The sequence below is a fragment of the Microcaecilia unicolor genome, chromosome 1 (genome assembly GCF_901765095.1).
Source record: "Microcaecilia unicolor chromosome 1, aMicUni1.1, whole genome shotgun sequence".
In the NCBI taxonomy this organism is placed as follows: domain Eukaryota; kingdom Metazoa; phylum Chordata; class Amphibia; order Gymnophiona; family Siphonopidae; genus Microcaecilia; species Microcaecilia unicolor.
In genome coordinates, this window is record NC_044031.1 from 1,635,778 (window position 1) to 1,663,428 (window position 27,651).

The 27,651-nt window shown below is 44.2% G+C and overlaps 1 protein-coding gene across 1 annotated transcript in view; it reads right to left on the reverse strand.

Moving 5' to 3' along the window:
- The window catches only part of LOC115461843 (arf-GAP with GTPase, ANK repeat and PH domain-containing protein 3-like), a 726,817-nt gene that overhangs the window by 27,079 nt on the left and 672,087 nt on the right, over positions 1-27,651 (reverse strand). Inside the window, exons 14-16 of the mRNA XM_030191903.1 lie at positions 26,140-26,294; positions 15,683-15,773; positions 1,107-1,329 (exon numbers count right to left, since the gene is read on the reverse strand). Coding sequence (XP_030047763.1) covers positions 1,107-1,329; positions 15,683-15,773; positions 26,140-26,294 — 469 coding nt within the window. The remainder of the gene's footprint in view (positions 1-1,106; positions 1,330-15,682; positions 15,774-26,139; positions 26,295-27,651) is intronic.

Consider the following 27,651-nt stretch of genomic DNA (forward strand, 5'->3'; position numbering starts at 1 on the left):
TGTCGTCATCTATGTTATGTTACTATCAGGCTCATTTTCAAAGCACTTAGCCTCCCAAAGTTCTATAGAAACCTATGGAACTTAGCCTCCCAAAGTGCTTTGAAAATATGCCTTTTAGTCTCAATAGCAGGAACTTGTCCAAACCTTTTTTAAACCCAGATACACTAACCGCTGTAACCACATCCTCAAAATGCCTTACAAAGGTCCAAATCCCGATTTTGGAAAGTCAGAATTTTGACCTTAACAAAGCAGTTTGTCCAAATTGCAAGGGGGCATGTTGTGGGCAGGCCCAAAAGTAGGACATCCAACATCAATCTCTGAATGGGAAGAAACTTCCATGTCTAAAAAGAAGAACGTTTTTATCTAGACCTCTTTCAGTCACATCCAAGTTACAAAAGGTTGCTATAATTGAGTAGCTGACCACTGGAGGGATTAAGGTACGATCCCTCCTTAATCCCCCCACCTTAAAGTGAAATCTGAAAGGAAAACCAGGCTATATATGTCAGCTGCAGGTATCATGCCCATTCTGAGCAAAACAGCAAGCAGGTCAGAGGGTTGGTTAGTGCAGTAGACTGTAAAGCAAAGGATATCATTGCAACTATTCATTTCTTTTCCTGGGGCTCCCTCCAGGAACAGATATGATCCACCTGCAAGTCTGAAGGCTATTTAAGTGGTGTACATTCAGGTACAGAAGGCATTTATCTGTTCCTGGGTTACTGTGGGATCTAAACCTGTGTCCACAGCACTAAGCAGCTCTTCTGTTCCGCAAGGACGTCAGTGTGGCCATTTTCAGAAGAATGTTGCCAGACAGATGTCTCTATGTCTCCCCCCCCCCCCCATTTACAATTTAAACACTTCAGTTTGTAAAATGGTTGTTCAGGATGGACATCTCCAGTATAAGGACACCTTTCTTCTGTACTGCATGTCTTTGATGTTCGAAAATTGCTGTGAGATGGACCTTTTTTGCATATTATGAGCAGGACGTCCCAATTCCCCTCTTAGTATCTCATTCTCCCATACCAATCTGAACCTCTAACTGGTTACAGCATATTTTCCATGTCAGTCTGATGTCACCCTAGAATTCAACAGTGGTGTGGGACCCTTACCTGCACTTTTCTGCTCCAGGTTTTACATATCCTTGCAGGGACTCCTCCCAGATGCTGTTTGCTAGAGAGTTGCCAATTGACGTCATGACCATTACAAGTTCCACTGGCCAGTCATCGAGGTCAAGAGAGCGCACTCGGGACAGGTGAGTGCCCAAGTTCCGGTGCATACCAGAGCATTCAATGCACATTAGGGAGCCTAAGTTTAGACTGGCCCAATCAGGATCTAATGGGAAAGGAGGAAATAAAAGAAGACACATCAGCAGAAGAAAAATAAGGGATAAAGAGAAGCCAACGACGAGGGATGGAAAAGCAAATACATACACACAAACCCCTATACACTTTAGTTTAGGGTTGTATCTGTTGTTCTATGCAGCCTTCTTTAAAATGTGAAGGTCACTTAAGTTTTGCTTTGGTTCCTTCCTCTGTGTTGAACCCAAATTTTTTGAATTTGACCCCACCACCTCCACTGGGACAGTATTCCAGGCATCCACCACCCTCTCCACAATAAAGTATTTCCTGATGTTACTCCTGAGTCTACCATCCTCCAACCTCAATTCATGTCCTTTAGTTTACCATTTCCCCATCTCTGTCAAGTAATGAAATGTCTGCTTCATATCTCCCTGGTCCCTCCTTTCCTCTGTCTTTAAGGTTTCTAGCCTTTCTATACACAACTCTTGGCAGAGAACAATCCAACAATAATAATTTGAAATATTACATTAATACCATGCCAAACAAGAAAAAAATATAGCAGCATTTCACTCCACAACTCCATTAGTAATTATAATCAGCCTTCATCAGGCAGTAGTAATGGAGTAGTAACCTTAAACTGTTTCCTGAACTGTACAACATTTTCTTCCTGGTGTAAACTGGAAGGAAGAGAATTCCATCCAGTGACACATGCTTATGAACTAAGCTTGTACTCAAGAACAAATTTCATTAAGGAAATAAATAAACAGACTGGCGTCTGAAAGAAGGATTCCTATGGATAACATGGATGAGGGCATTTCATTTCATTATGAGAAACTCCTGAGGAAATTACAGAGTCACGAGAAAGGCGGCCATGTCCTATTGCAGATAGAAAATAAAGCAGTGCTAAGTGGTTAAATGTTCTCAAGGGTCATTTATAAATGACCTGGAAAAGGACCCAAGAACTGAGATGATAGAGGGCTAGAAAAGGTTCTATTATCCCATAGGAAGGGCAACAGAAATAAAGGGACGGCTGAGGGGAGATATGAAAAGGCTCTATAAAATCCTGAGTGAAGGGCAATGAGTAACTAGGGGACATTCAATGAAGCTTATAGGTCACACTTTAAAGTATTTTTCACTCAATGCACATTTAAGCTGGGGAAATGTGGTGAAAAATTAAGACGCGTTAAGACAGGTTCATAGTGCAAAGGTCAATAAACAGTGATTAGTTAGCTAGACTTGGAAAACCCACTGATTACCCGAAAGAATAGCTCTCTTTGGGATTCTGTTGGAAACAGACCTTCAGTCTGACTCCTCATGGCTCACCAGACAAAACAGCTACTGAATTCAAGAGTGCTAGTGATGAATAACAGACAATCTTTAATAGTGAAGAACCTAAGAGCAGCTAGCCCTCCTGGGTCAGACGAACGGTCCATCTAGTCCAGTATACTGTTTCCAACAGGGGCCAAAACAGGTCACAAGTACCTGGCAGAAACCCAAATCGTGGAAACACTCCATCCTCCAAGAATCTGTACAAATGAAAACGGTAACGGAATTCAAACATGCGTGGGATATGCATAAAGGAACCCTGTGCAGAAGGAATGGATCCTCAGAAGCTTAGCCGAAATTGGGTGGCGGAGCAGTTGGGGGTAAGAGGGATGGGTGGTTGGGAGGCGAGGATAGTGGAGGGCAGACTTATACGGTCTGTGCCAGAGCCGGTGATGGGAGGCGGGACTGGTGGTTGGGAGGCGGGAAATACTGCTGGGCAGACTTGTACGGTCTGTGCCCTGAATAAGGCAGGTACAAATCAAGGTAAGGTTTACACATATGTTTGTCTTGTTGGGCAGACTGGATGGACCATGGTCTTTTTCTGCCGTCATCTACTATGTTACTATGTAAACCTTTTCTAAAGAGTTTCAGAGCTTAATTACTCGTTGAGTGAAAAAATATTTCCTCCTATTTCTTTTAAAAGTATTTCCATGTAACTTCCTCAAGTGTCCCCTAGTCTTTGTACTTTTGGAACAAGTAAAAATTGATTACTTCTACTTGTTACATAAGTACATAAGTATTGCCATACTGGGAATAATGAGTGGAGTGGAACAGGTGGATGTGAAGCGTCTGTTCACGCTTTCCAAAAATACTAGGACTAGGGGGCATGCGATGAAACTACAGTGTAGTAAATTTAAAACAAATCGGAGAAAATCTTTCTTCACCCAACGTGTAATTAAACTCTGGAATTCGTTGCCGGAGAAAGTGGTGAAGACGGTTAGCTTAGCAGAGTTTAAAAAGGGGTTGGACGGTTTCCTAAAGGACAAGTCCATAAACCACTACTAAATGGACTTGGGAAAAATCCACAATTCCAGGAATAACATGTATAGAATGTTTGTACCTTTGGGAAGCTTGCCAGGTGCCCTTGGCCTGGATTGGCCGCTGTCGTGGACAGGGTGCTGGGCTCGATGGACCTTTGGTCTTTTCCCAGTGTGGCATTACTTATGTACTTATGGGAAAGACCAAAGGGTCCATCAAGTCCAGCATCCTGTTTCCAACAGTGGTCAATCCAGATCACAAATACCTGGCAAGATCCTGAAACATTTCAATACATTTTATGCTGCTTATCCCAGAAATAAGCAGTGGATTTTCCCCAAGTCCATTTAATAATGGTCTATGGATTTTTCCTTTAGGAAGCTGGCCAAACCTTTTTTTAAACTCTGCTAAGCTAACTGCCTTTACCACATTCTCTGGCAACGAAGCGCAAATGCTTTCCTGCCCGTTGCGCAAACGCGGTCGTCTCAGTTTAATACTAAAGATGGACAGAGAAGCTGCCAGGTAAGTTCCAGAGTCCTTGGCTGTTGATAACACCCTTGTTATTCTAGCTAGCACATGGTTTGATATAAGGGCGAAGGCGGAGTGTGGACGCACAAAACTCAAAGTACTGGATTTCAGACGTACTGATTTTGATAAAATGGGGGGAATACCTGAAGAAGGAAGCTGTTGGCGTGGGAAGGCATAGGAAAAGTGGAAAAACAGTGGTCCAAGCTAAAGGCTGCTATAAATATAATGACTGATCTTTTTGTGAGGAATGTACACAAAAACAAGAGAAGCAGGAAGCCTATATGGTTCTCCAAACAAGTAGCTGAAAAAAATAACTTGTCTGGAATGTTTTTACGTTTGGGGAGCGTGCCAGGTGCCCTTGACCTGGATTGGCCACTGTCGGTGACAGGATGCTGGGCTAGATGGACCTTTGGTCTTTCCCAGTATGGCACTACTTATGTACTTATGTACTTATAAGAGCAAAAGAGGCAAAAGAACACAATGAGAGGACCACGGAAAAGATTATTGGATTAAACTGAAAGAAGCGAAGAGGGAAATACGGCTAGTGAAACCGCGAGCGAAAGAAAAAATGGCTAAAGATGTAAAGAGAGGTGACAAGAGTTTTTTCAGATATATTGGAGAAAGGAGAAGAGATAGGAATGGAGTTGTGAGACTGGAAGATAATGAGAATGGCTATGTGCAGAGTGATGAAGATAAAGCGAATGTGCTGGAGTGGAGGAGTAGCCTAGTGGCTAGTGCAGTAGACTTTGATCCTGGGGAACTGAGTTCGATTCCCACTGCAGCTCCACTTAACCCTCCACTGCCCCGGTACAAAATAAGTACCTGAATATATGTAAACCGCTTTGGATGTAGTTGCAAAAACCTCAGAAAGGCAGTATAGCAAAAGTCCCATTTCTCTTCGGTGTTCATGGAGGAAATTCCTGGAGAAGGACCGCGGTTGGCTATCGAGGGAACGTCTGGGAATGGAGTGGATACTACGCCGTTTACGGAAGAAAGAGTTTATAAACAGCTGGAGAATCTGAAGGTGAACAAAGCTATGGGGCCGGATGGGATACATCCCAGGATACTGAAGAAGCTCAGAGAGGTCCTGGCGGGACCTCTTATATACAATAGATCTTTAGAGATGGGAGAGGTTCCGCGAGATTGGAGACGAGTGGATGTGGTCCCTCTTCACAAAAGTGGAGACAGGGAAGAAGTGGGAAACTACAGACTGGTAAGTCTCACGTTGGTGGTAGGAAAAATAATGGAGTCACTGCTGAAAGAAAGGATAGTTAACTTTCTAGAAACCGACGGGTTACAGGACCCGAGGCAACATGGCTTTACCAAAGGAAAATCCTGCCAAACGAATCTTATTGACTTTTTTGACTGGGCAACCAAAGAACTGGATGAGGGATGTGCGCTAGATGTAATCTACTTGGACTTCAGCAAAGTCTTTGATACTGTCCCCCACAGAAGACTCGTGAATAAGCTGAAAGGGTTGAACTTAGAACCGAAAGTGGTGAACTGGATAAGAAACTGGTTGACCGACAGGTGGCAGAGAGTGGTGGTAAATGGAATCCGCTCGGAGGAAAGGAAGGTAAGCAGTGGAGTTCCTCAGGGGTCGGTGCTGGGGCCTATTCTGTTTAATATATTTGTGGGAGATATTGCTGAAGGTTGGAAGGAAAGGTGTGCCTTTTTGCGGATGACACGAAAATAGCCAATAGAGTGGATACCCTGGAGGGAGTAGAAACGATGAGAAGGGATCTGGTCGAGGGTCTGGCAGTTAAAATTTAATCATCAGTAAACACAGGGGAATATAGCTGTATATCAGAGTACAAAAACATATACACCCAATGCACTCTGATTAGGAATATACAAAACCTTGAACTAACAACACAGGTACATGTATCATAAACCATCACAAGCTTTGCAAACATTCAATACCAGCAGCAATGCTCGTTTTTAGCTATAATTGATCACCAGCTGAAGATAATAGTAGTCCAAAGCGAACCCTGTTCCCGATAGCAAAAACATCCAGCGGACAATTTCCGCATTCAAAGTTATTCAAAACAGCTTGCAAGTGTCTGTTGTGTTAAACCTGCACCTTAACCACATGAATATAGGTACACATTGACAGAGGCAGGAGCTCGACAAAACCATCAGACCATGCTATTCAGTACCAATTAAATCCTTGGGAAACTTGAATAACTTTGAATGCGGAAATTGCCAAAGATATGACTATCGGTAACAGGGTTCGCTTTTATCTTCAGCTGGTGATCAATTATAGCTAAAAACATGAGTTAGACTTGCATACAATGGAGGCCGTGCGTATTCAATGTGGGCATCCTGAAATCCTGACGGGTTTGGCACGTCCTGAGGACTGGGATGAGAACCCCTGAGTTAGAGAAATATCAGGCTTCTCTGTAACTCTTCCTTTTCTCTAGAATTGCTCAGGGCCTACTCTCTGGAACACCATGTAAGATCCTGGAAACAGCTGAAACTCTACTTACTTAAGGATGACTTTCTGGAGTGGTTATTAAACTAGACCACAGATTTTATTTTTGTATTCCCACTGTGAATATGGGGGCGGATTTAGTGTGTTTAGTTAGAGCAGTGGTATTTTTACGTATTTGCATTTCTATCTTGTTTTTATTTTACTGGTTGTTTAACTTTATGTATATTTTAATTGTAATCCACATAGCATGAACTATAAATGTTTTACATAAATAGAATAAAACAAATGAATGAATAAATAAGCAGGTAAAAGTTCCAACTATCCCTGGACGCATAAAAAAGCCCCTCTTAAATTGAAAAAAAATAAAACAAAAAACAAAATCACATCGTATCCAGTCAAAAAACAGCTGGGCTGTGCTTCAAATGCTAATTCTTTCAGCCCTTGGGGGTGACTGACATCTACCCTACACCAAGACTCACTGCAGCCAAACTTAGCAAAAATAAATTTAAATTGAGGTTGAAGGGGGGTCTCAGGAGTAATGGCAGGAAGTATTTTTTCACGGAAAGGGTGGTAGATAAGTGGAAAGCCCTCCCGTGGGAGGTGGTGGAGATGAAAACGGCAATGGAATTCAAACACGCTTGGGATAAACACAAAGGAATCCTGTTTAGAAGGAATGGATCTACAGAATCTTAGTGGAGATTGGGAAGCAAAACCGGTGCTGGGCAGACTTCTATGGTCTACGCCCTGACTGTAACTGAATAGATAGGGATGGGCTGGTGTGTAAATTTTAAGGGGCTTCGATGTTAGTTTCAGAACATTTAGTACAAGAAGAGTGCTGGGCAGACTTCTACGGTCTGTGCCGTGGGAATGGCAAGGACAAATCAAACTCAGGTATAAAGTATCGCATACCATGTAAAATGAGTTTATCTTGTTGGGCAGACTGGATGGACCGTTCAGGTCTTTATCTGCCATCATTTACTATGTTACTATGTAAATTAAGAGACTAGTTAGCTTTTTCCAGAAGTCTGATTTTTTTTTAATGTTTTGGATGCTGAAGCAGTGGTGCTTGTTTTGATCATAGAACCAAGGATCCACCAGTGGTTTTACGACTTCTGTTGCTATAGCCAATATTGAGGCAACAGATACACCCCATCGGGGTAAGTTTTTCTTGGTTTTTCTACTTATGATTGCTCGTTTTGTTTTGCTCCAATACAGCACTGATGCTCCTGAAAATAAAACTGAGGTGGAAGAAAAAACAATGAAGGTGGAACAAAAAGATATGAAGGTACCCAAAGAGAAAAGACACCCCCAAATCACTAATGTTGAAACTCATAGCAGGAAACTGTTGCTACTAAGGGGATTCCATTATCAGAGGCATTAACTTTGAAACGCAGTTCAAGGGGCCATGCAAAGTGAAATGCCTTCCAGGCTCTACAGCTACCAGAGAAGAAACTAAGGAGTCAAACACTGATGTTGTTATCCACCTGGGAACAAATGACTTGTCCAGTAATACCCCACTTGCCACGCGGAGAGCTTTTCAGGAGCTGGGAGATGAGTTAAAACCTTTGATACAAAGAATAGCTTTCTCTGAAGTACTACCTACCTTTGGAAAGGGAGAGAAAAGATTGCAAAGTACTGAGAAATTCAATAGCTGGCTCAAAGCCTGGTGTCACCAAGAAGGATTTAGGTACATAGGAGGATGGGGCAATACATGGAAAAACAAAAGACTATACTGTAACGATGGGCTGCATCTCACTGTGGCAGGAAAAAAAAATCCTTGGGGAGAAATTCAGACAATATATTTCTAGGCATTTAAACCAGAAGGCGGGGGTGGCATATGGAGGCAGTTCACTTCAAGTGGTCACCCACAGCTAAAGCTAAAGACAAGATGCAACAGTAGAAAAGAAAGCAATGAAAACAACAATCTTAGCAAATCACTTCTTACCAACACAGCAGGAAGTGAGACTAAACAGAAGATAAAAATTCCACTGAAATGTAGATGGATAGCGATGACCGCAAATGCTCGCAGTCTAAGCAATAAAGTTCATGACCTTCAAGCCCTGATGTTGGAGGCAGACTTAGACGTTGTTGCAATCACGGAGATGTGGCTCAATGGTTCCCATGAATGGGATGCAAACATACCAGGTTATAATCTATTTAGGAAGGATAGAGATGGTCGTAAAGGTGGAGGAGTAGCTCTGTATGTGAGAAATGATATTGCAGCGACTGAAATGACAGGGGCCTGGGGAAAGGAAGAACAGATATGGATCACCCTAAAAAGAGATGATAGAACCTCTGTCCACGTGGGTGTTGTCTACAGACCTCCGACACAATTGGAGGAACTAGATAAAGATCTGATCGCAGATATTCAAAAGTTGGGAAAGATGAGAGAGGTGCTGTTGCTGGGAGATTTCAATCTGCCGGATGTAGATTGGAAGGTTCCATCTGCGGAATTGGAAAGAAGTAGAGAGATCGTGGATGCTTTCCAAAGTGCTCTGCTCAGACAAATGGTGACGGAACCCACGAGGGAGGGAGCGACGCTGGATCTGGTGCTCACAAAATGGGGATAGTGTGTCAAATGTCTGAGTGGGTGCCCACCTGGGCAGCAGTGACCATCAAACAGTTTGGTTTGATATAACAGCTGAAGTGGAGGGCGGCCCCTCAAAACTCAAAGTCCTGGATTTCAAGCATGCTGACTTTAGTAAAATGGGAGAATACCTGAGGAAAGAGCTGATGGGTTGGGAGGACATACGAGAAGTGGAAGGACAGTGGTCCAGGCTGAAAGAAGCTATAAATATGGCCACAAACCTTTATGTAAGGAGAGTAAATAAAAGCAAGAGAAAAAGGAAACTGAGAAAATAAAGGCTAAAGAGTTGGCATTCCTGAAATACAGAAAAACTCAAGAAGAGGAACACGGAGAGGAATACCGGATGAAACTGAAAGAAGCCAAGAGAGAGATACGTCTGGCGAAAGCGCAAGCGGAAGAACAAATGGCTAGAAATGTAAGGAGGGGTGATAAAACTTTCTTCAGGTACATTAGTGAAAGGAGGAAGACTAAAAAGGGAACTGTGAGACTGAACGATGCTGCAATGGATCTGTGTTCTTTATGTGGCTCCCGAGGCGCAGCTTTGTCTAAATGGAGCGCTTACCGATTCCCTTTTCTTTATATGAAGGCACCAGGCAGGGTTGCTCCTTGTCCCCTTTAATTTTTGTAATCACCTTGGAGCCCCCGTAGCTATTAAAATTTGTGGATCTGTTGCTGTTCCGGGCATCCGTTTGGGGGAATGCAGAGCAAAAAAATGTATTTATTTTGCTGATGATATGTTGCTGTTTTTGGGAGATGCGAGTACAGTGTGGTCTGAAGTGATAGGCATTATAGATCAATTTGACTCTTTCTAGTCTAAAGATCAATTATGATATATACATCCCCTTCAGACATGATCTGACAGAAATAACCAACAAAATCAACGATAGGCTGAACATCATAGACTCCTGGGCAAACTCATTCCAACTGAAACTCAAAAAACTCATTGCCTCATCCTCTCCTCTCCATACAACAAATACAAACCCACAACCATAAATACTCCAGGACATACCCTCCCTACCTCGGACAGTTTGAAAATACTCGGTGTCACACTCGATCACAACCTTACCCTCGACAGTCAAGTAAACTCTGTAACAAAGAAAATGTTCTATTCAAAGCGGAAGCTCAAACGATTAAAACCTTTCTTCCCAAGAGCAACTTTTCGATACCTAATACAATCAATGGTCCTAAGCCATGCAGATTATTGCAAAGGAATCTACGCGGGCTGCAAAGAACAACTCATAAAAAAAACTCCAGATCGCCCAAAATACAGCAGCCAGGCTGATATTCAGCAAAACACGCTTCGAAAGTGCCAAACCCCTCCGAGAAAAGTTGCATTGGCTCCCAATCAAAGAACGGATCATCTTCAAAATCTGCACCTTAGTCCACAAAATCATATACGGCGTAGTCCCAGTTTCAACATTAGTGATTTGGGGGTGTCTTTTCTCTTTGGGTACCTTCATATCTTTTTGTTCCACCTTCATTGTTTTTTCTTCCACCTCAGTTTTATTTTCAGGAGCATCAGTGCTGTATTGGAGCAAAACAAAACGAGCAATCATAAGTAGAAAAACCAAGAAAAACTTACCCCGATGGGGTGTATCTGTTGCCTCAATATTGGCTATAGCAACAGAAGTCGTAAAACCACTGGTGGATCTTTGGTTCTATGATCAAAACAAGCACCACTGCTTCAGCATCCAAAACATTAAAAAAAAATCAGACTTCTGGAAAAAGCTAACTAGTCTCTTAATTTACATAGTAACATAGTAAATGATGGCAGATAAAGACCTGAACGGTCCATCCAGTCTGCCCAACAAGATAAACTCATTTTACATGGTATGCGATACTTTATACCTGAGTTTGATTTGTCCTTGCCATTCCCACGGCACAGACCGTAGAAGTCTGCCCAGCACTCTTCTTGTACTAAATGTTCTGAAACTAACATCGAAGCCCCTTAAAATTTACACACCAGCCCATCCCTATCTATTCAGTTACAGTCAGGGCGTAGACCATAGAAGTCTGCCCAGCACCGGTTTTGCTTCCCAATTACCTATGTTGCCACCCCAATCTCCACTAAGATTCTGTAGATCCATTCCTTCTAAACAGGATTCCTTTGTGTTTATCCCAAGCATGTTTGAATTCCATTGCCGTTTTCATCTCCACCACCTCCCACGGGAGGGCTTTCCACTTATCTACCACCCTTTCCGTGAAAAAATACTTCCTGCCATTACTCCTGACGTACCAATAAGAAACAAAGTCAGATCATCAAGATCTTACCTAAACCTACACTACCCAAATTGCAAAGGACTGAAATACAAAACTTATGCAGCCAGTTTCTCTTACATAAGCGCACAACTATGGAATGGGCTCCCAAAAGCTGTGAAAACAATCCACGACCACTTGAACTTCAGGAAATCATTAAAAACCAACCTCTTCAAAAAGGCCTACCCCAACGACCCCACGTAACCCTCTTCACCTACCAACACAGCATGACTATGATCGAACAGGACAACACGCAATCTTCATCCATTCCGATCCTCCACTTACACATCATACGATCACTGTACAACTTTGAATTTGTTATCCACCGACTGGGCAAACGCCTTTGACAGTACTATGTAAGCCACATTGAGCCTACAAATATGTGGGAAAATGTGGGGTACAAATGCAATCAATCAATCAATCAATCAATCAATCAATCAATAAATAAATAAATAGATACTTTTTTCACAGAAGAAAATCCTGGAGAAGGACCGCAATTGACTGGCAAAAGTACATATGAGAACGGAATGGATACAGCACCGTTCACGGAAGAGAGTGTGTATGAACAACTTGAAAATCTAAAGGTGGACAAAGCTGTGGGACCGGACAGGATCCACCCTAAGATATTGAGGGAGCTCAGAGAGGTTCTGGCGGGTCCTCTTAAAAATTTGTTTAATAAATCTATGTAGACAGGAGAGGTTCCGTGGGATTGGAGAATGGCGGAGGTGGTCTCTCTTCACAAAAGTGGTGATAGGGAAGAAGCTGGAAACTACAAGCTTCACTTCGGTTACTGGAAAAGTAATGGAAGCGATGCTGAAGGAAAGGATAGTGAATTTCCTGGAAGCCAATAAGTTGCAAGATCCGAGACAACATGGTTTTACCAAAGGTAAATCGTGACAAACGAATCTCATTGAATTCTTTGACTGGGTGACCGGAGAACTGAATCAAGGACGTGCTATAGACATAATCTACTTAGATTTCAGCAAAGCTTTTGACACGGTTTCCCACAGGAGGCTCTTAAATAAACTTGACAGGCTGAAGATATAGGACCCGACGTGGTGAACTGGATTAGGAACTGGTTGACGGACAGATGCCAGAGGGTGGTGGTTAATGGAATTCGCTCGGATGATGGAAAGGTGAGTAGTGGAGTGCCTCAGGGATTGGTGCTGGGGCCGATTCTGTTCAATTGTGACATTACTGAAGGGTTAGAAGGTAAAGTTTGCCTTTTTGCGGATGATACTAAGATTTGTAACAGAGTGGACACCTAGGAGGGAGTGGAAATCATGAAAAAGGATCTGCAGAAGCTAGAAGAATGGTCTAAGGTTTGGCAATTAAAATTCAACGCGAAGAAATACAAAGTGATGCACTTAGGGAGCAGAAATCCACGGGAGACGTATGTGTTAGGTGGTGAGAGTCTGATATGTACAGATGGGGAGAGGGATCTTGGGATGATAGTATCTGAGGATCTGAAGGTGACGAAACAGTGTGACAAAATGATGGCTGTAGCTAGAAAGTTGCTAGGCTGTATAGGGAGAGGTGTGTCCAGCAGAAGAAAGGAGGTGTTGATGCCCCTGTATAAGTCGTTGGTGAGGCCCCACCTGGAGTATTGTGTTCAGTTTTGGAGGCCATATCTTGCTAAGGATGTAAAAAGGATTGAAGCGGTAAAAAGAAAAGCTACAAAAATGGTATGGGATTTGCGTTACAAGACATATGAGAGACTTGCTGACCTGAACATGTATATCCTGGAGGAAAGGAGAAACAGGGTTGATATGATACAGATGTTCAAATATTTAAAAGGTATTAATCCGCAAACAAACCTTTTCCGTAGATGGGAAGGCGGTGAAACTAGAGGACATGAAATGTCAGGAAGTATTTTTTCACGGAGAGAGTGGTAGATAATTGGAATGCCCTCCTGCGGGAGGTAGTGGAGATGAAAACGGTAACGGAATTCAAAAATGCGTGGGATAAGCATAAAGGAATCCTGTTCTGAAGGAATGGATCCTCAGAAGCTTAGCGGAGATTGGGTGGCAGAGCCGGTGGTGGGAGGTGGGGCTAGTGGTTGGGAGGCGGGGCTAGTGCTGGGCAGACTTCTACAGTCTGTGCCCTGAAAATGGCAGATACAAATCAAGGTCAGGTATACACATAAAGTAAAACATATGGGCAGACTGGATGGACCATACAGGTCTTTCTCTGTCGTCATCTACTATGTTACTAACCCGCTTATTTTTGAAGGAGAAGGGCGGCCATGTTCTGACACAAATCGGGAGATGGCTGGCCTTCTCCTAAAGCCAGCCAAATCGGTATAATCGAAAGCCGATTTTGGCCGGGTTCAACTGCTTTCCGTCGCAGAGCCGGACAAAGTTCAAGCGGGCGTGTCGGCAGTGTATAGAAGGCGGGACAGGGGCGTGGTTAAGAAATGGCCGGCCTCGGCTGATAATGGAAAAAAGAAGGCCGGCCCTGATGAGCATTTGGCTGACTTTACTTGGTCCCTTTTTGTTCATGACCAAGCCTTGAAAAGGTGCCCAAACTGACAAGATGACCACCGGAGGGAATCGGGGATCACCTCTCCTTACTCCCCCAGTGGTCACCAACCCCCTTCCCACCCAAAAAAAAAAAAAAAATTTAAAACATTTTTTTGCCAGCCTCAAATGTCATACTCAGCTCCAACACAGCAGTATGCAGGTCCCTGGGGCAGTTTTTAGTGGGTACTGCAGTGCATTTCAGGCAGGTGGGCCCAGGCCCATCCCCCCCTACCTGTTACATTTGTGGTGGTAAAAGGGAGCCCTCCAAAACCCACCCGAAACCCACTGTAGGTGCCCCCCGTTACCCTTTAAGGTAGTGGTGTACAGTTGTGGGGAGTGGGTTTTGGGGGGGGGGGGGGGTTGGGGGGCTCAGCACACAAGGTAAGGGAGCTATGCAGTTGGGAGCAATTTGTGAAGTCCACTGCAGTGCCCCCTAGGGTGCCCGGTTGGTGTCCTGGCATGCGAGGGAGACCAGTGCACTACAAATGCTGGCTCCTCCAACGACCAAATGGCTTGGATTTGGCCGGTTTTGAGATGGCCGCCATTAATTTCCATTATCGGCAAAAACCAATGGCGGCCATCTCTAAGGCCGGCCCAAATGTTAAGATTTAGCCGGCCTTGACCATATTATCGAAACGAAAGATGGCCGGCCATCTTGTTTCGATAATACGGTCGGGTATGCTGCTTTACGGGGCCGTCATTAGAGATGGCGGGCCCCGTTCGATTATGCCCCTCCACGTTACCCTTTCTCCTCCTTCTGTCTGGTCCTTCGTTAGCGTCTTTCCAGCGGATTGTCTCCGGATAAGAGTCCCTGATGCAGGCTTGTTGCTGAAACATGTCGAGCACTTAAAAGGCTCTACTGAGTGGATACAGATCAGAAGTAACTTTTTCGGATTGTGGTTTCATACACTCGTTGTTTCCACCCTTCTATTATTACCATTCAACCTCTTCCTTTGTTATTTTTCCTGCTAACTAATGTGCAGTGACATTTGATTTTCTTGTTTTATTTTACTTGTGTGAATCATACACTAAGGAGTCAAAGAGCTTGTTTGGTTAACCATCAGGAGTCAGCTAGAGCTGTTTTAATTCCATCCAAGTCCTTCTTCCTCACTCTCTAATAAAATTTTTCTCCAGGTAAATCACAGCCAGCATAAAAAGAAGTTGTCCTGAGTGGAGGGGAGAGGGCAGACTGGTGCTTCTGAAGAACTGTAGGCCAGTAAGAGACGCTTATGAATGAGGATTACTATGATAGGTGGGAAATGAGTGGAACAGAGTAAAGAAAAGCAGGAAAAGTGATTTGGTTGTGCCAGAGGAATTTATGTCAACCTGTGTCTAAGCTCTTGCCGTAGATGGCTCAGGGAAATGGGCTGTAATCTGTGAAAGAGCAGGCATTAGATAGAAAATAAAGATGTGCTTACCTGGAGCGTTGGTTCTCCTCTCAGCCAGTCAGGTTTTCAGGATTCTCACAATAAATATACACAAGATACATATGCATGCACTACCTCCACCGTATGCGAATCTCTCTCATGCATATTCACTAAAGATACTGGCTCGAGAACCCAAGTAGATGCCATCTGTAGGGACTTGCATGGTTGGTCCAGTAAAAAGGTATCACAGCTTGTAAAGTTTAGTAATTCATTTGCACCTTTCTAGAGTTACTGTCCCCCTCTCTTGAGACTTTTTCTTCTTCTATCTCTCTCATTCTCCCCTTTTCCCTTTCTGATCCATCTTTCTCCCAACCCCAGTCCCTTTTACTCACTTGGAGCATCGCAGTCAACACAGAAGCCGTTGCCTCGCACGTTGCGAATAGACTGTATGGCGAATGCATCGCTCTGGCTGCCGATCCGAGCCTGAAATACAGCAGCAGAAAGAGGCCCAATCAATCTTGTGAACAGGCAAAATAAAAAAGAGCTGTGTGCTGTTATAGCCAGTGCCCAGGTCATCTCTCTGCATAGACTCGTCTCATCATATCACGAGTATCATTATGGGTACATTAATAGCAAAGAGAGTGCATGAGTTTATATAACATTCAAAGTATGGCTCCTGTCTCTTTTCTGTGGCCCCAAGTGTTTTATGTACATTTCTTAACAGACAATGAGACTCCCTACCCTTCCTGCCCCCCAAGAACAATGCTACCAGCCCTTCCCTGAGCCATTCAATACTCACGCTTGACAGTCCCCATTTGTTTACCATCACCTCTGATAAAAATGTAAGTGAACCTGAAGCACTGATGACATTAAAAGTGTGATTCCCATATTATAATCTGGAAACATTTTGTGCAAAGTATTTAAACATTTTGCAAACTGACTCTTGATTCCTTATTTTTCTTGTTATTGTGATCAAATGACTTATAGTTTTTTCTTTTTATGATATTACTTTTTCATTGAAAACTTCCGAAACATAAAACAAAATAAATAAATAAAAGCAATGTCTGAGAAGTCATTAAACTTCAAAAGAGAAACATTCTTACACATAGATACGAAACTGCAGACGTTCACCAGTAGTGGCTCAGGGCTCAAGGACCAAGGGATATTTAGCCTCTTCTTGCCATGACCTGTCATGTTCGTTATACTTTTCTGACTGGTATTTTATTGAAAACTAAACTGAATGGGTGGAGCCAATGAGATCTGATATTTTTGCACGCAGCTTGTCAGGTACAGTTTTCATAGCTCTCCGTCTGCTTAGGGTTATTGGGGACAAATCTACAGAAAACTCATTCTTACGTATCTCCTAGAGCGTAGTGTCCAATGACCGAGCTTTCACTTTGATGTCCTTGAGGAGGCTGGGTTGTGGGTTGCTTAATTTTTATTTATTTTGTTACATTTGTACCCCGCACTTTCCCACTCATGGCAGGCTCAATGTGGCTTACATGGGGCAATGGAGGGTTAAGTGACTTGCCCAGAGTCACAAGGAGCTGCCTGTGCCTGAAGTGGGAATCAAACTCAGTTCCTCAGTTCCCCAGGACCAAAGTCCACCACTCTAACCACTAGGCCACTCCTCCACTGTCGCTACTATTTGAGATTCTACATGGAATGTTGCTATTCCACTAGCAACATTCCATGTAGAAGTTGGCCCTTGCAGATCACCAATGTGGCCGCGCAGGCTTCTGCTTCTGTGAGTCTGACGTCCTGCACGTACGTACGTGCAGGACGTCAGACTCACAGAAACAGAAGCCTGCGCAGCCTTCTACATGGAATGTTGTTAGTGGAATAGCAACATTCTATGTAGAATCTCCAATAGTAGCAACATTCCATGTAGAATCTCCAATAGTAGCAACATTCCATGTAGAATCTCCAATAGTATCTATTTTAGTTTTGTTATATTTGTACCCTGCGCTTTCCCACTCATGGCAGGCTCAATGCGACTTACATGGGGCAATGGAGGGTTAAGTGACTTGCCCAGAGTCACAAGGAGCTGCCTGTGCCTGAAGTGGGAATCGAACTCAGTTCCTCAGGACCAAAGTCCACCACCCTAACCACTAGGCCACTCCTCCACTGTTGCTACTATTTGAGATTGTACATGTAGAAGTCGGCCCTTGCACATCACCAATGTGGCCGCGCAGGCTTCTACATGGAATGTTGCTAGTGGAATAGCAACATTCCATGTAGAATCTCCAATAGTAGCAACATTCCATGTAGAATCTCCAATAGTAGCAACATTCCATGTAGAATCTCCAATAGTATCTATTTTAGTTTTGTTATATTTGTACCCTGCGCTTTCCCACTCATGGCAGGCTCAATGCGGCTTACATGGGGCAATGGAGGGTTAAGTGACTTGCCCAGAGTCACAAGGAGCTGCCTGTGCCTGAAGTGGGAATCAAACTCAGTTCCTCAGTTCCCCAGGACCAAAGTCCACCATCCTAACCACTAGGCCACTCCTCCACTGTTGCTACTATTTGAGATTCTACATGGAATGTTGCTATTCCACTAGCAACATTCCATGTAGAAGTTGGCCCTTGCAGATCACCAATGTGGCCGCGCAGGCTTCTGCTTCTGTGAGTCTGACGTCCTGCACGTACGTACGTGCAGGACGTCAGACTCACAGAAACAGAAGCCTGCGCAGCCTTCTACATGGAATGTTGTTAGTGGAATAGCAACATTCTATGTAGAATCTCCAATAGTAGCAACATTCCATGCAGAATCTCCAATAGTAGCAACATTCCATGTAGAATCTCCAATAGTAACAACATTCCATTTAGAATCTCCAATAGTAGCAACATTCCATTTAGAATCTCCAATAGTAGCAACATTCCATTTAGAATCTCCAACAGTAGCAACATTCCATGTAGAATCTCCAATAGTAGCAACATTCCATGTAGAATCTCCAATAGTAGCAACATTCCATGTAGAATCTCCAATAGTATCTATTTTATTTTGGTTACAATTGTACCCTGCGCTTTCCCACTCATGGCAGGCTCAATGCGGCTTACATGGGGCAATGGAGGGTTAAGTGACTTGCCCAGAGTCACAAGGAGCTGCCTGTGCCTGAAGTGGGAATCAAACTCAGTTCCTCAGTTCCCCAGGACCAAAGTCCACCACCCTAACCACTAGGCCACTCCTCCACTGCGCACTTCCTCAACCTTTGCTTCATGGTCTTTCAATTGTCTCCTGAATAAAAAGTGGCATTTGAAAGTCTAAGCATCACATCTTTACAATCCTCGCAAGCCTTCATCAGTCTGGAATATTTCTAGCATGGAGGTTACAGCGGCAGCTGTGACTCTGAGGGTCATATACTTATTTGCTTTCACTCTCAATTCTGTCTCTTCTAATCGCGAGCTTACCTCTCAAGTCATAGTGATTTCAGATTTGGTGGCAGCCGTGTCTCCCGCTCTCCCGGTGCTGATTTTGGCGGGAAAAGCCGCCATTTTGGATGCCACGCCGTCTCCTGCTCCTCAGGCCTCTCTTGCTGCTGGGCCTGTCCCCGTTTCGCACAATTCTCTTTTTTCAGTGGGGGAAGGAGGTTTTCCTCCTGAATTCGTAATACAGATGTATTCCGGGGAGGCAGTCTCTGTGCCTCAAAAACGGGTGAGGCTTTCGGAGGAAGCTGAGCAAGATTTGTTTTGTGCTCATGACCAGGATTTGCGTTCCTTGGAGGAGGAGGTATTTTTTTCCTGACGAGCGGTTTGCTGAGGAGTTTGAGCAGTCCGCAGAAGGTGAGGAATCTCTTCCTGTGGGAGAGGATTCTTCAGTAGTACGGATTTCCCAGACCTATCCGATCAATCAGTGACTATCTATCCTTCCGGAATTCATTAAAAACCCATCTGTTCAAGCAAGCCTACCCAAATGACCAAGACTAATCCTAGGAACTCATCTACCCATCACATTTCCAGGAGACAACGACAATGACCTAATCCACTCTCCCATGTCTCATCCCCCTTCCCTAGGTGAGAGCTTGATGGTTAAGTGGATTATAAATGCCAGGGCGCTTCCTTCCTTCTGTTACTACTTACTTATCATTTCTATAGCGCTACTAGATGTATGTAACGTTGTAGACTCGAACATGAAGAGACAGTCCCTGCTCAACAGAACATACAATCTAATTAGGACAAACAGGACAAATAAGGGATAAATGGAATTACTAAGATGGGAAAGATGAAACAGACATGGGAAAAGAACAAGTGAATAGAAGTTAGGAGTTAAAAGCACCATCAAAAAGATGGGCTTTTAGCCTAGAATTTAAGATGGCCAAAGCTGGAGCTTGATATATTGACTCAGGAAGTCTATTCCAGGCATATGGGGCAGCAAGATAAAAGGAATGGAGTCTGGAGTTAGAAGTGTCACCCTCCTGTAGTTTCCAACCCCTCCTCCTACCGCAGTCTCACTGTTTCTCATCCTTCGAAGCCCACTCCATCCGACTATTCAACCCCCTACCACTCAGAGTGGCTGTCATCTACCGCCCCCCTGATAAATCCTTCTCTTCCTTCCTTACCGACTTCGATGCCTGGCTCTCTGTTTTTCTTGAACCCTCATTTCCGTCTCTCATTCTCGGAGACTTCAATATACATGCTGATGACCCATCCGACCCTCACGCTTCTAAGTTCCTCACCCTCACATCCTCCTTCAACCTCCAGCTGTGCACTACCACCCCTACTCACCGTGACGGCCATTGCCTTGACCTCGTCCTCTCCTCTTCCGGCTCACCCTCCAATTTCCAAGCATCAACTCTTCCTGTCTCTGATCATCACCTGATCACATTCACACTTCGTCACCCCCCCCCCCGCCCAACCTTAACCACCACCTCTAGGAATCTCCAGGCCATTGACCCCCTCACCTTATCCGCTAGTATCTCTAATCTCCTCCCATCCATCATATCCTCCGAGACTGTCGACAAAGCAGTCTCCGCTTACAATGCTGCTCTCTCCTCTGCTCTGTACACCCTCGCTCCTTCCACCACCCGTCCCACAAAACGTACTAATCCTCAGCCTTGGCTGACCCCTTGCATCCGTTACCTTCGCTCCTGTGCACGATCTGCTGAACGCCTCTGGAGGAAATCTCGTACTCATTCAGACTTCCTTCACTTTAAATTCATGCTTTCCTCCTTCCACTCCTCCTTATTCCTTGCAAAACAGGACTATTACACCCAATTGACCAGTTCTCTCAGCTCCAACCCTCGTTGTCTCTTCGCCACCCTTAACTCCCTCCTCAAGGTGCCCCCCACTCCCACTCCCCTCTCACTCTCCTCAATCACTGGCTGATTACTTCCACGATAAAGTGCAAAAAATCAACCTTGAGTTCACTACCAAGCCATCACCCCCCACCCCCCCTCTCCACCCATTAACCCTCTCCCTCAACCAACCAACCCAGGCCTCCTTCTCCTCCTTTCCCGAGATCACCGAGGATGAAACCTCCCGCCTTCTTTCCTCCTCGAAATGCACCACTTGCTCCTCCGATCCCATCCCCACCAACCTACTTAACACCATCTCCCATACTGTCACCCCCTCAATCTGTCGCATCCTTAACCTTTCTCTCTCCACTGCAACTGTCCCTGACACCTTCAAGCACGCCGTAGTTACACCCCTCCTAAAAAAACCATCACTTGACCCTACCTGCCCCTCCAACTACCGCCCCATCTCTCTCCTCCCCTTCCTCTCCAAAATACTTGAACGCGCCATCCACAGTCGCTGCACTGATTTTCTCTCCTCTCATGCCATCCTAGATCCACTTCAATCCGGCTTTCGCCCCCTACACTCGACAGAAACAGCTCTCTTTAAAGTCTGCAACGACCTGCTCCTCGCCAAATCCAGAGGCCACTATTCCATCCTCATCCTCCTCGATCTATCCGCTGCGTTTGACACTGTCAATCATGACTTACTTCTTGCCACATTGTCCTCTTTTGGGTTCCAAGGCTCTGTCCTCTCCTGGTTCTCCTCTTATCTCTCCCACCGCACCTTCAGAGTACACTCTCATGGATCCTCCTCCACTCCCATCCCACTATCTGTTGGAGTTCCCCAGGGATCTGTCCTTGGACCGCTTCTCTTCTCAATCTACACCTCCTCCCTAGGCTCACTGATCTCATCTCATGGTTTTCAGTATCATCTTTATGCTGATGACACCCAGCTATATCTCTCCACACCAGACATCACCACGGAGACCCAGGCCAAGGTATCGGCCTGCTTATCTGACATTGCTGTCTGGATGTCCAACCGCCACCTGAAGCTAAACATGGCCAAAACCGAGCTCCTCGTCTTTCCACCCAAACCCACCTCTCCTCTTCCTCCACTCTCTATCTCAGTTGATAACACCCTCATCCTCCCCGCCCCATCTGCCCGCAACCTCGGAGTCATCTTCGACTCCTCCCTCTCCTTCTCTGCCCATATCCAACAGACTGCCAAGACCTGTCGCTTCTTCCTCTTCAACATCAGCAAAATTCGCCCTTTCCTATCTGAGCACACCACACGAACTCTCGTCCAAGCTCTCATTACCTCTCGCCTTGACTACTGCAACTTGCTCCTCACCGGCCTCCCACTTAGCCATCTATCCCCCCTTTAATCCGTCCAGAACGCTGCCGCACGTCTTATATTCCGCCAGAACCGATATACTCACATCACCCCTCTCCTCAAGTCACTTCACTGGCTTCCGATCAGATACCGCATTCAATTCAAGATTCTCCTCCTTACCTACAAATGCACCCGGTCTACTGCTCCTCACTACCTCTCTACCCTCATCTCCCCCTATGTTCCCGCCCGTAACCTCTGCTCCCAGGACAAATCCCTCCTTTCAGTTCCCTTCTCCACCACTGCCAACTCCAGGCTCCGCTCATTCTGCCTTGCCTCACCCTATGCCTGGAACAATCTTCCTCAACCCCTACGCCAAGCCCCCTCCCTACCCATCTTCAAATCTCTGCTTAAAGCTCACCTCTTCAATGCTGCTTTCGGCACCTAACCTTCCGTGAAATATAGCATGCCCTATTAGTCGGACTCTACACTTGTCTTTGACTGGACACTTGTCTCTAGATTGTACACCTGTCTTTTAGATTGTAAGCTCCTTGAGCAGGGACTGTCCTTCTATGTTTGAATTGTACAGCGCTGCGTAACCCTGGTAGCGCTTTAGAAATGTTAAATAGTAGTAGTAGTAGAAGTGGAAGAGAAGGGTACAGATAAGAGAGATGGATAGGGAGGCAATGAAATGACTTGATGAGAGGGCTAATATGATCATAGCGACACTGTCGGAATATAAGTCGTGCAGCTGAATTATGAACAGATTGAAGGGGAGAGAGATGGCTTAGTGGGAGACCTGTGAGAAGCAAGTTGCAACAGTCTAAGTGAGAGGTGATAAGTGTGGATAAGGGTTTTGGTAGTGTGCTCAGAAAGGAAAGGATGAACTTTGGTGATATTATAGAGAAAGAAACAAGATTTAGCGGTTTGCTGAATAAGTGCAGAGAAAGAGAGAGATGGGTCAAAGATGACCCCAAGGTTATGAGCTGATGAAACAGGGAGGATGAGTGTGTTATCCACAGTGATAGAAAATGAGGGATGAATAGAGGTTGGATTAGGGGGAAGATAAGCAGCTCGGTCTTGGTCATGTTTAGTTTCAGATGGTGGCGAGACATCCAGACAGCAATGTCAGACAGGCAGGCTGTTACTTGGGCCTGAATGCCTTCTGAAATTTCTAGTGTGGAGAGGTAAATCTGGGTCATCAGCATAAAGGTGATACTGAAAACCATGGGATGAGATCAGAGCACCAAGGGAAGAAGTATAGATGGAGAAAAGAAGAGGTCCCAAGATACAGCCCTGAGGCACCGCTCATTCTGCCTTGCCTCACCCTATGCTTGGAATCAACTTCCTGAGCCCTTACGCCAAGCCCCCTCCCTGCCCGTCTTCAAATCCTTGCTCAAAGCCCACCTCTTCAACGTTGCTTTCGGCACCTAACCTTTATACCTTTCAGGAAATCTAGACTGCCCCTATTTGACTGACTGTACATTTGTTCTTTAGATTGTAAGCTCCTTTGAGCAGGGACTGTCCTTCTATGTTAAATTGTACAGCGCTGCGTAACCCTAGTAGCGCTTTAGAAATGTCAAGTAGTAGTAGTAGTAGTAGGTACACCAACTGACAGTGGGATAGAAGTGGAGGAGAATCCACCAGAGTATTCACTAAAAATATGATGGGAGAGATAAGAAGAAAACCAGGAAAGAACAGAGCCCTGAAATCCAAGTGAGGACAGCGTATCAAGGAGTAGACTGTGATCAACAGTGTCAAAAGCAGCAGACAGATCGAGAAGGATGAGGATAGAATAGAGACCTTTGGATCTAGCTAGGAACAGGTCACTGGAGACTTTAGCAAGCACTGTTTCACTTGAATGAAGAGGGTGAAAGCCAGATTGAAGTGGATCAAGAATAGCTTGAGATGAAAGAAATTCAAGACAACAGCGGTGAACAGCACGTTCAAGTATCTTGGATAGGAAAGGGAGGACAGAGATGGGAGTGATAGTTGGAAGGACAGGTCCAATGAAGGTTTTTGGAGGAATGGTGTAACTACGGCATGTTTGAAGGCATCAGGAACAGATGCAGTGGAAAGTGAAAGACTGAGGACATGACAGATAGAAGGGATGACAGTAGGAGAGACAGTGACAAGTAGATGGGTGGGAATAGGATCAGAGGAACAGGTAATTAGTTTTGAGGAGGAAAGAAATGTGCAGTTTCCTCTTTAGTGATTTCAGAAAAGGAAGAAAAGATAGCAGGGGTTGAAGGAGGGTTGAGAGAATGGAATGAGGGAAGGAGAGGTGAAGGTGACTTGGTTGAGAATTCAATGTTAATCTTGTGAATCTTATTATGAAAAAGTACTCAGCCAGAGTCTGGGGAGAAAGTGAAGGCACTTTGAGGAGAGAGTTGAGGGTGGCAAAGAGACGTTGAGGGTTTGAGCCAAGAGAGTTTGTCAACTGGATGTAGTAGTCCTATGTGGCAAGTGAAAGAGCAGACTGGAAAGAGGTCAGCAAGAATTTGAAATGTATGAAGTAAGCATGGGCACGGGAATTCAGCCAAAGGCATTCGGCAGATTGGGCACAGGAACGTAGGTAGCGGATTCTTGAGGTCCGCCAAGGCTGGGATTTGGTACGCCTTACTGAACGGGGAATGGGAGGAGCATCCAGAGCATAGGAAAGAACAGTATTATAGGAACAGACAGCTCATTGACAGACATGGATAACATAGTGGCTGAGAAGAGGTTTGAAACACTGGAAGACAGAGTAGAAGAGTCAATAGCCTGACAATTCCTAAATCTGGAGACTGGATAGGACTGGGGGGTGTTTAAGTGTGAAAATTAGTCAGAGAGGGGACGAGCTGAGGCACAGAAACTGGAGAGTGAGCAACTGGAGAAGAAGGGGTAGTGGAGCACAGCTGAAAATTAAAAGAGGATGTGAAAGCGAGAAACTGAGAAGCATAAGAGTCAGAGGGATCATTAGCATGAATGTTAAAATCTCCAAGAATGAGGAAAGGAGATGAAGGATCAAGAAAGAAGGAAAGCCAGGAGTCAAAGTCAGTGAAAAAGGAAGAAAGGGACTTATCAGGGGGTTGATAAATGACTACTATTCGGATAGGTAGAGGAGTGAATAGATGGACGGAGTGGACTTCGAAGGAAGAAAAGCGGTGAGAAGAGGTTGAAATCTACAAGAGAGTAAGAGTAGTAGCCCAACACCACCTCTGCGGCCAACCGGGCAAGGAGCATGGGAGAAAAGGTAACTTCCATGACACAGGGCTGAAGCAGAGTCTTCAGGGCAAAGCTAAGTCTCAGTTAGGGCATGTAGATGGAGAGTATGAGAGATAAAGAGGTCACGGATGTAGGAAAGTTTGTTGCAGATAGAGCGGGCATTTCACAGACCACATGAGACAGGCAGAAAAGAAGGAGAGGAACAGAAATTAGATTGGAGACATCAATGTGTGACCTGGACAAATAGGATGAGAGCTGATGTGGAGGACCAAAAATAGGACTGATATCCCCAGCAGAGAGCAGGAGAAGGAGCAAGAGATTATGGAGAAGAGTAGGAGAGGCATGATGACAGCGACGAAAGTGAGATGTACTCAGACAAAATGGAGATGGCAGAATGAAAGGAAGGAAATGTTGAAGGTTGAGAGCTGCAAGTCCTCCACAGCACCAGGAAGGCAGCTGGTGGAAGCACTACGCACCTGGAGTGAAGGCCATAGGTGAATCGGGGTGGACCTGGGAGTCACCCCAGAGAAGGCTGTGAGGATATGCAGATGGGCTGCAAGTCCTCCACAGCCCATCGGTTGTTCCTTCAGTGACGACTATAGAGAGACTGCATTTGTGTGCTGTCTCAGTAATGGGCCCTGCCTGGTGGAATACTCTTTCAAGGAATTTGCAGTCTTAGTTGCACTTGATGGGTTTTAGGATGATTCTTTATAGGGAACCCTTTATTCTTAATTTGTATTATTGTGGGTGTTATTTATCTATTAGTGTTTATATCCCACATTATCCAAAGTAAGAATATCAGTTCAGTGTGACTAATAAACAATCATAAAAAGTGTTACAATGCAAAGAATTTTACGGAGCAATGTGAATTGGTGAATGAACAATCATTATTTGTAGATAATATTAAACATCTTGTGGTAGAAACTTTTTAAAAAGGAAAGTTTTGTTTTCTTTCTCTGATGCTCAATCCATAGATCAATAATTCTCTTCCATGAACTACGTATTCATGAGATTATGTTTTCATGTACGGGATGGGCTCATGGTCTACTTTAGGAGCTGCAACACAGATAATGTACCTTATTCTTGGAGCTTTCACAGGACTGTAAACTAGCAAATATCTGGCTCTCAATAGCCTGGACCCACGACTCTCTTTCTTCATACACCGAAGCCTCAAAGTGCCAGGTCTGTCCAGTTAAGGACACAATGATGAACTCAAACGATTCTTCGTGTTCTAGAAAAAAAAAAGATGCCAAGTATTAGAAAATTTTAGGCCTGACTGTTTGAACCATACAAAGTGGGCAACTGTGTATGTTGACATGACTTCTGATATGGCAATAAGAAACGGTATATAAAATGAAAAAAAAATGAATTTGAGGGATGTGGGCGGTTGATGTTTGAGTCAAGACAATTAATTCTCTGCAACACTATCAGTGCTCACCTGCCATAATCTAGACCCACATGCTTTAAAGCAAAGTGATTCCAGGGGTAATTTTCAAAGTTAGCTTGTGCTTTAAACTTGTGGATATTGTATCAGATTTCAAGAAGGAAGTAAACAGGTGGCTTTCCTTGGAAAACTACGCTGGGAAATAATCCACAAAGACAAGGTTCATTAGTAACATATGTAACTTTATGGGTCTATGAAAATGAGCCTACTCTGCTAACTACATGACAGCGCGGTTTATAACATAATATGTGAAAGGAACGTCAAAAATTGAAAGGAGAGCGGAGTTAGAAAAGAAGGACAGCAACATTTGGGACGCCAAAGACTATAAGTCTTCAGGTCCTTCGTAAATTTGGTAACAGAATTTATTTGGATTTATTAACTACCTTTATGAAGAGATTCACTCAAAGCAATGTACAACAGGTACCTCTGGGCAAAAAAAACAAAAAAAACTTACAATTTTTTTAGCATAGCAATAGCGAAATGATCAAACATAAGTATAAATATAATCAATGAGGTAAACATGGAGATGGCAAACTGAATCCTAGAAATAGAAGCAGGGGCATAGCTACCATTGAGCGAGCCTGTAAAAGGCCCAGGGCAGCCCTAATGGTAGGAGTTGCCCGAGGTTGCACTTCCTCTCTCTCCCCCCCCCCCCCAACCAACGCTTGGGTCCGACATTGCTTTGTACGTGATGTCCTACACCTGGAGTGTTAACAACTTATGATCTGAGCATGCTCAAAACTTTTTTTTGGCACGCCCTTTCTTATTTAAATAACAGACTTTTTAGTCACACCCCTTTCCTTCATTGAAGCTACTGCTACACTACAGTGTTCTTCTCTGTTCTGACAGTGGTAAGTTTTTTCATTTATTATACGATTATTCAAGCATCTTTTTAGGGGACTTTTTACTGTTTTACTTCACTTTTTTTTTTACATATATATGATATATTTAGACCAGTTTTTTAGAACCTGGCCCAATATAGACGTCTATTTTTTGTCTCTTCTCTGGTTTTACTTGATAATAGTTGGTTTTACTTGATAATAGTTCTCATTTTTTTGCCTGTTCCTTCATTTCATATCTACACCTCCAATTTAAAATATATGATAGATATAATTTTCTTTACACATTTACACTCTTTACCTTA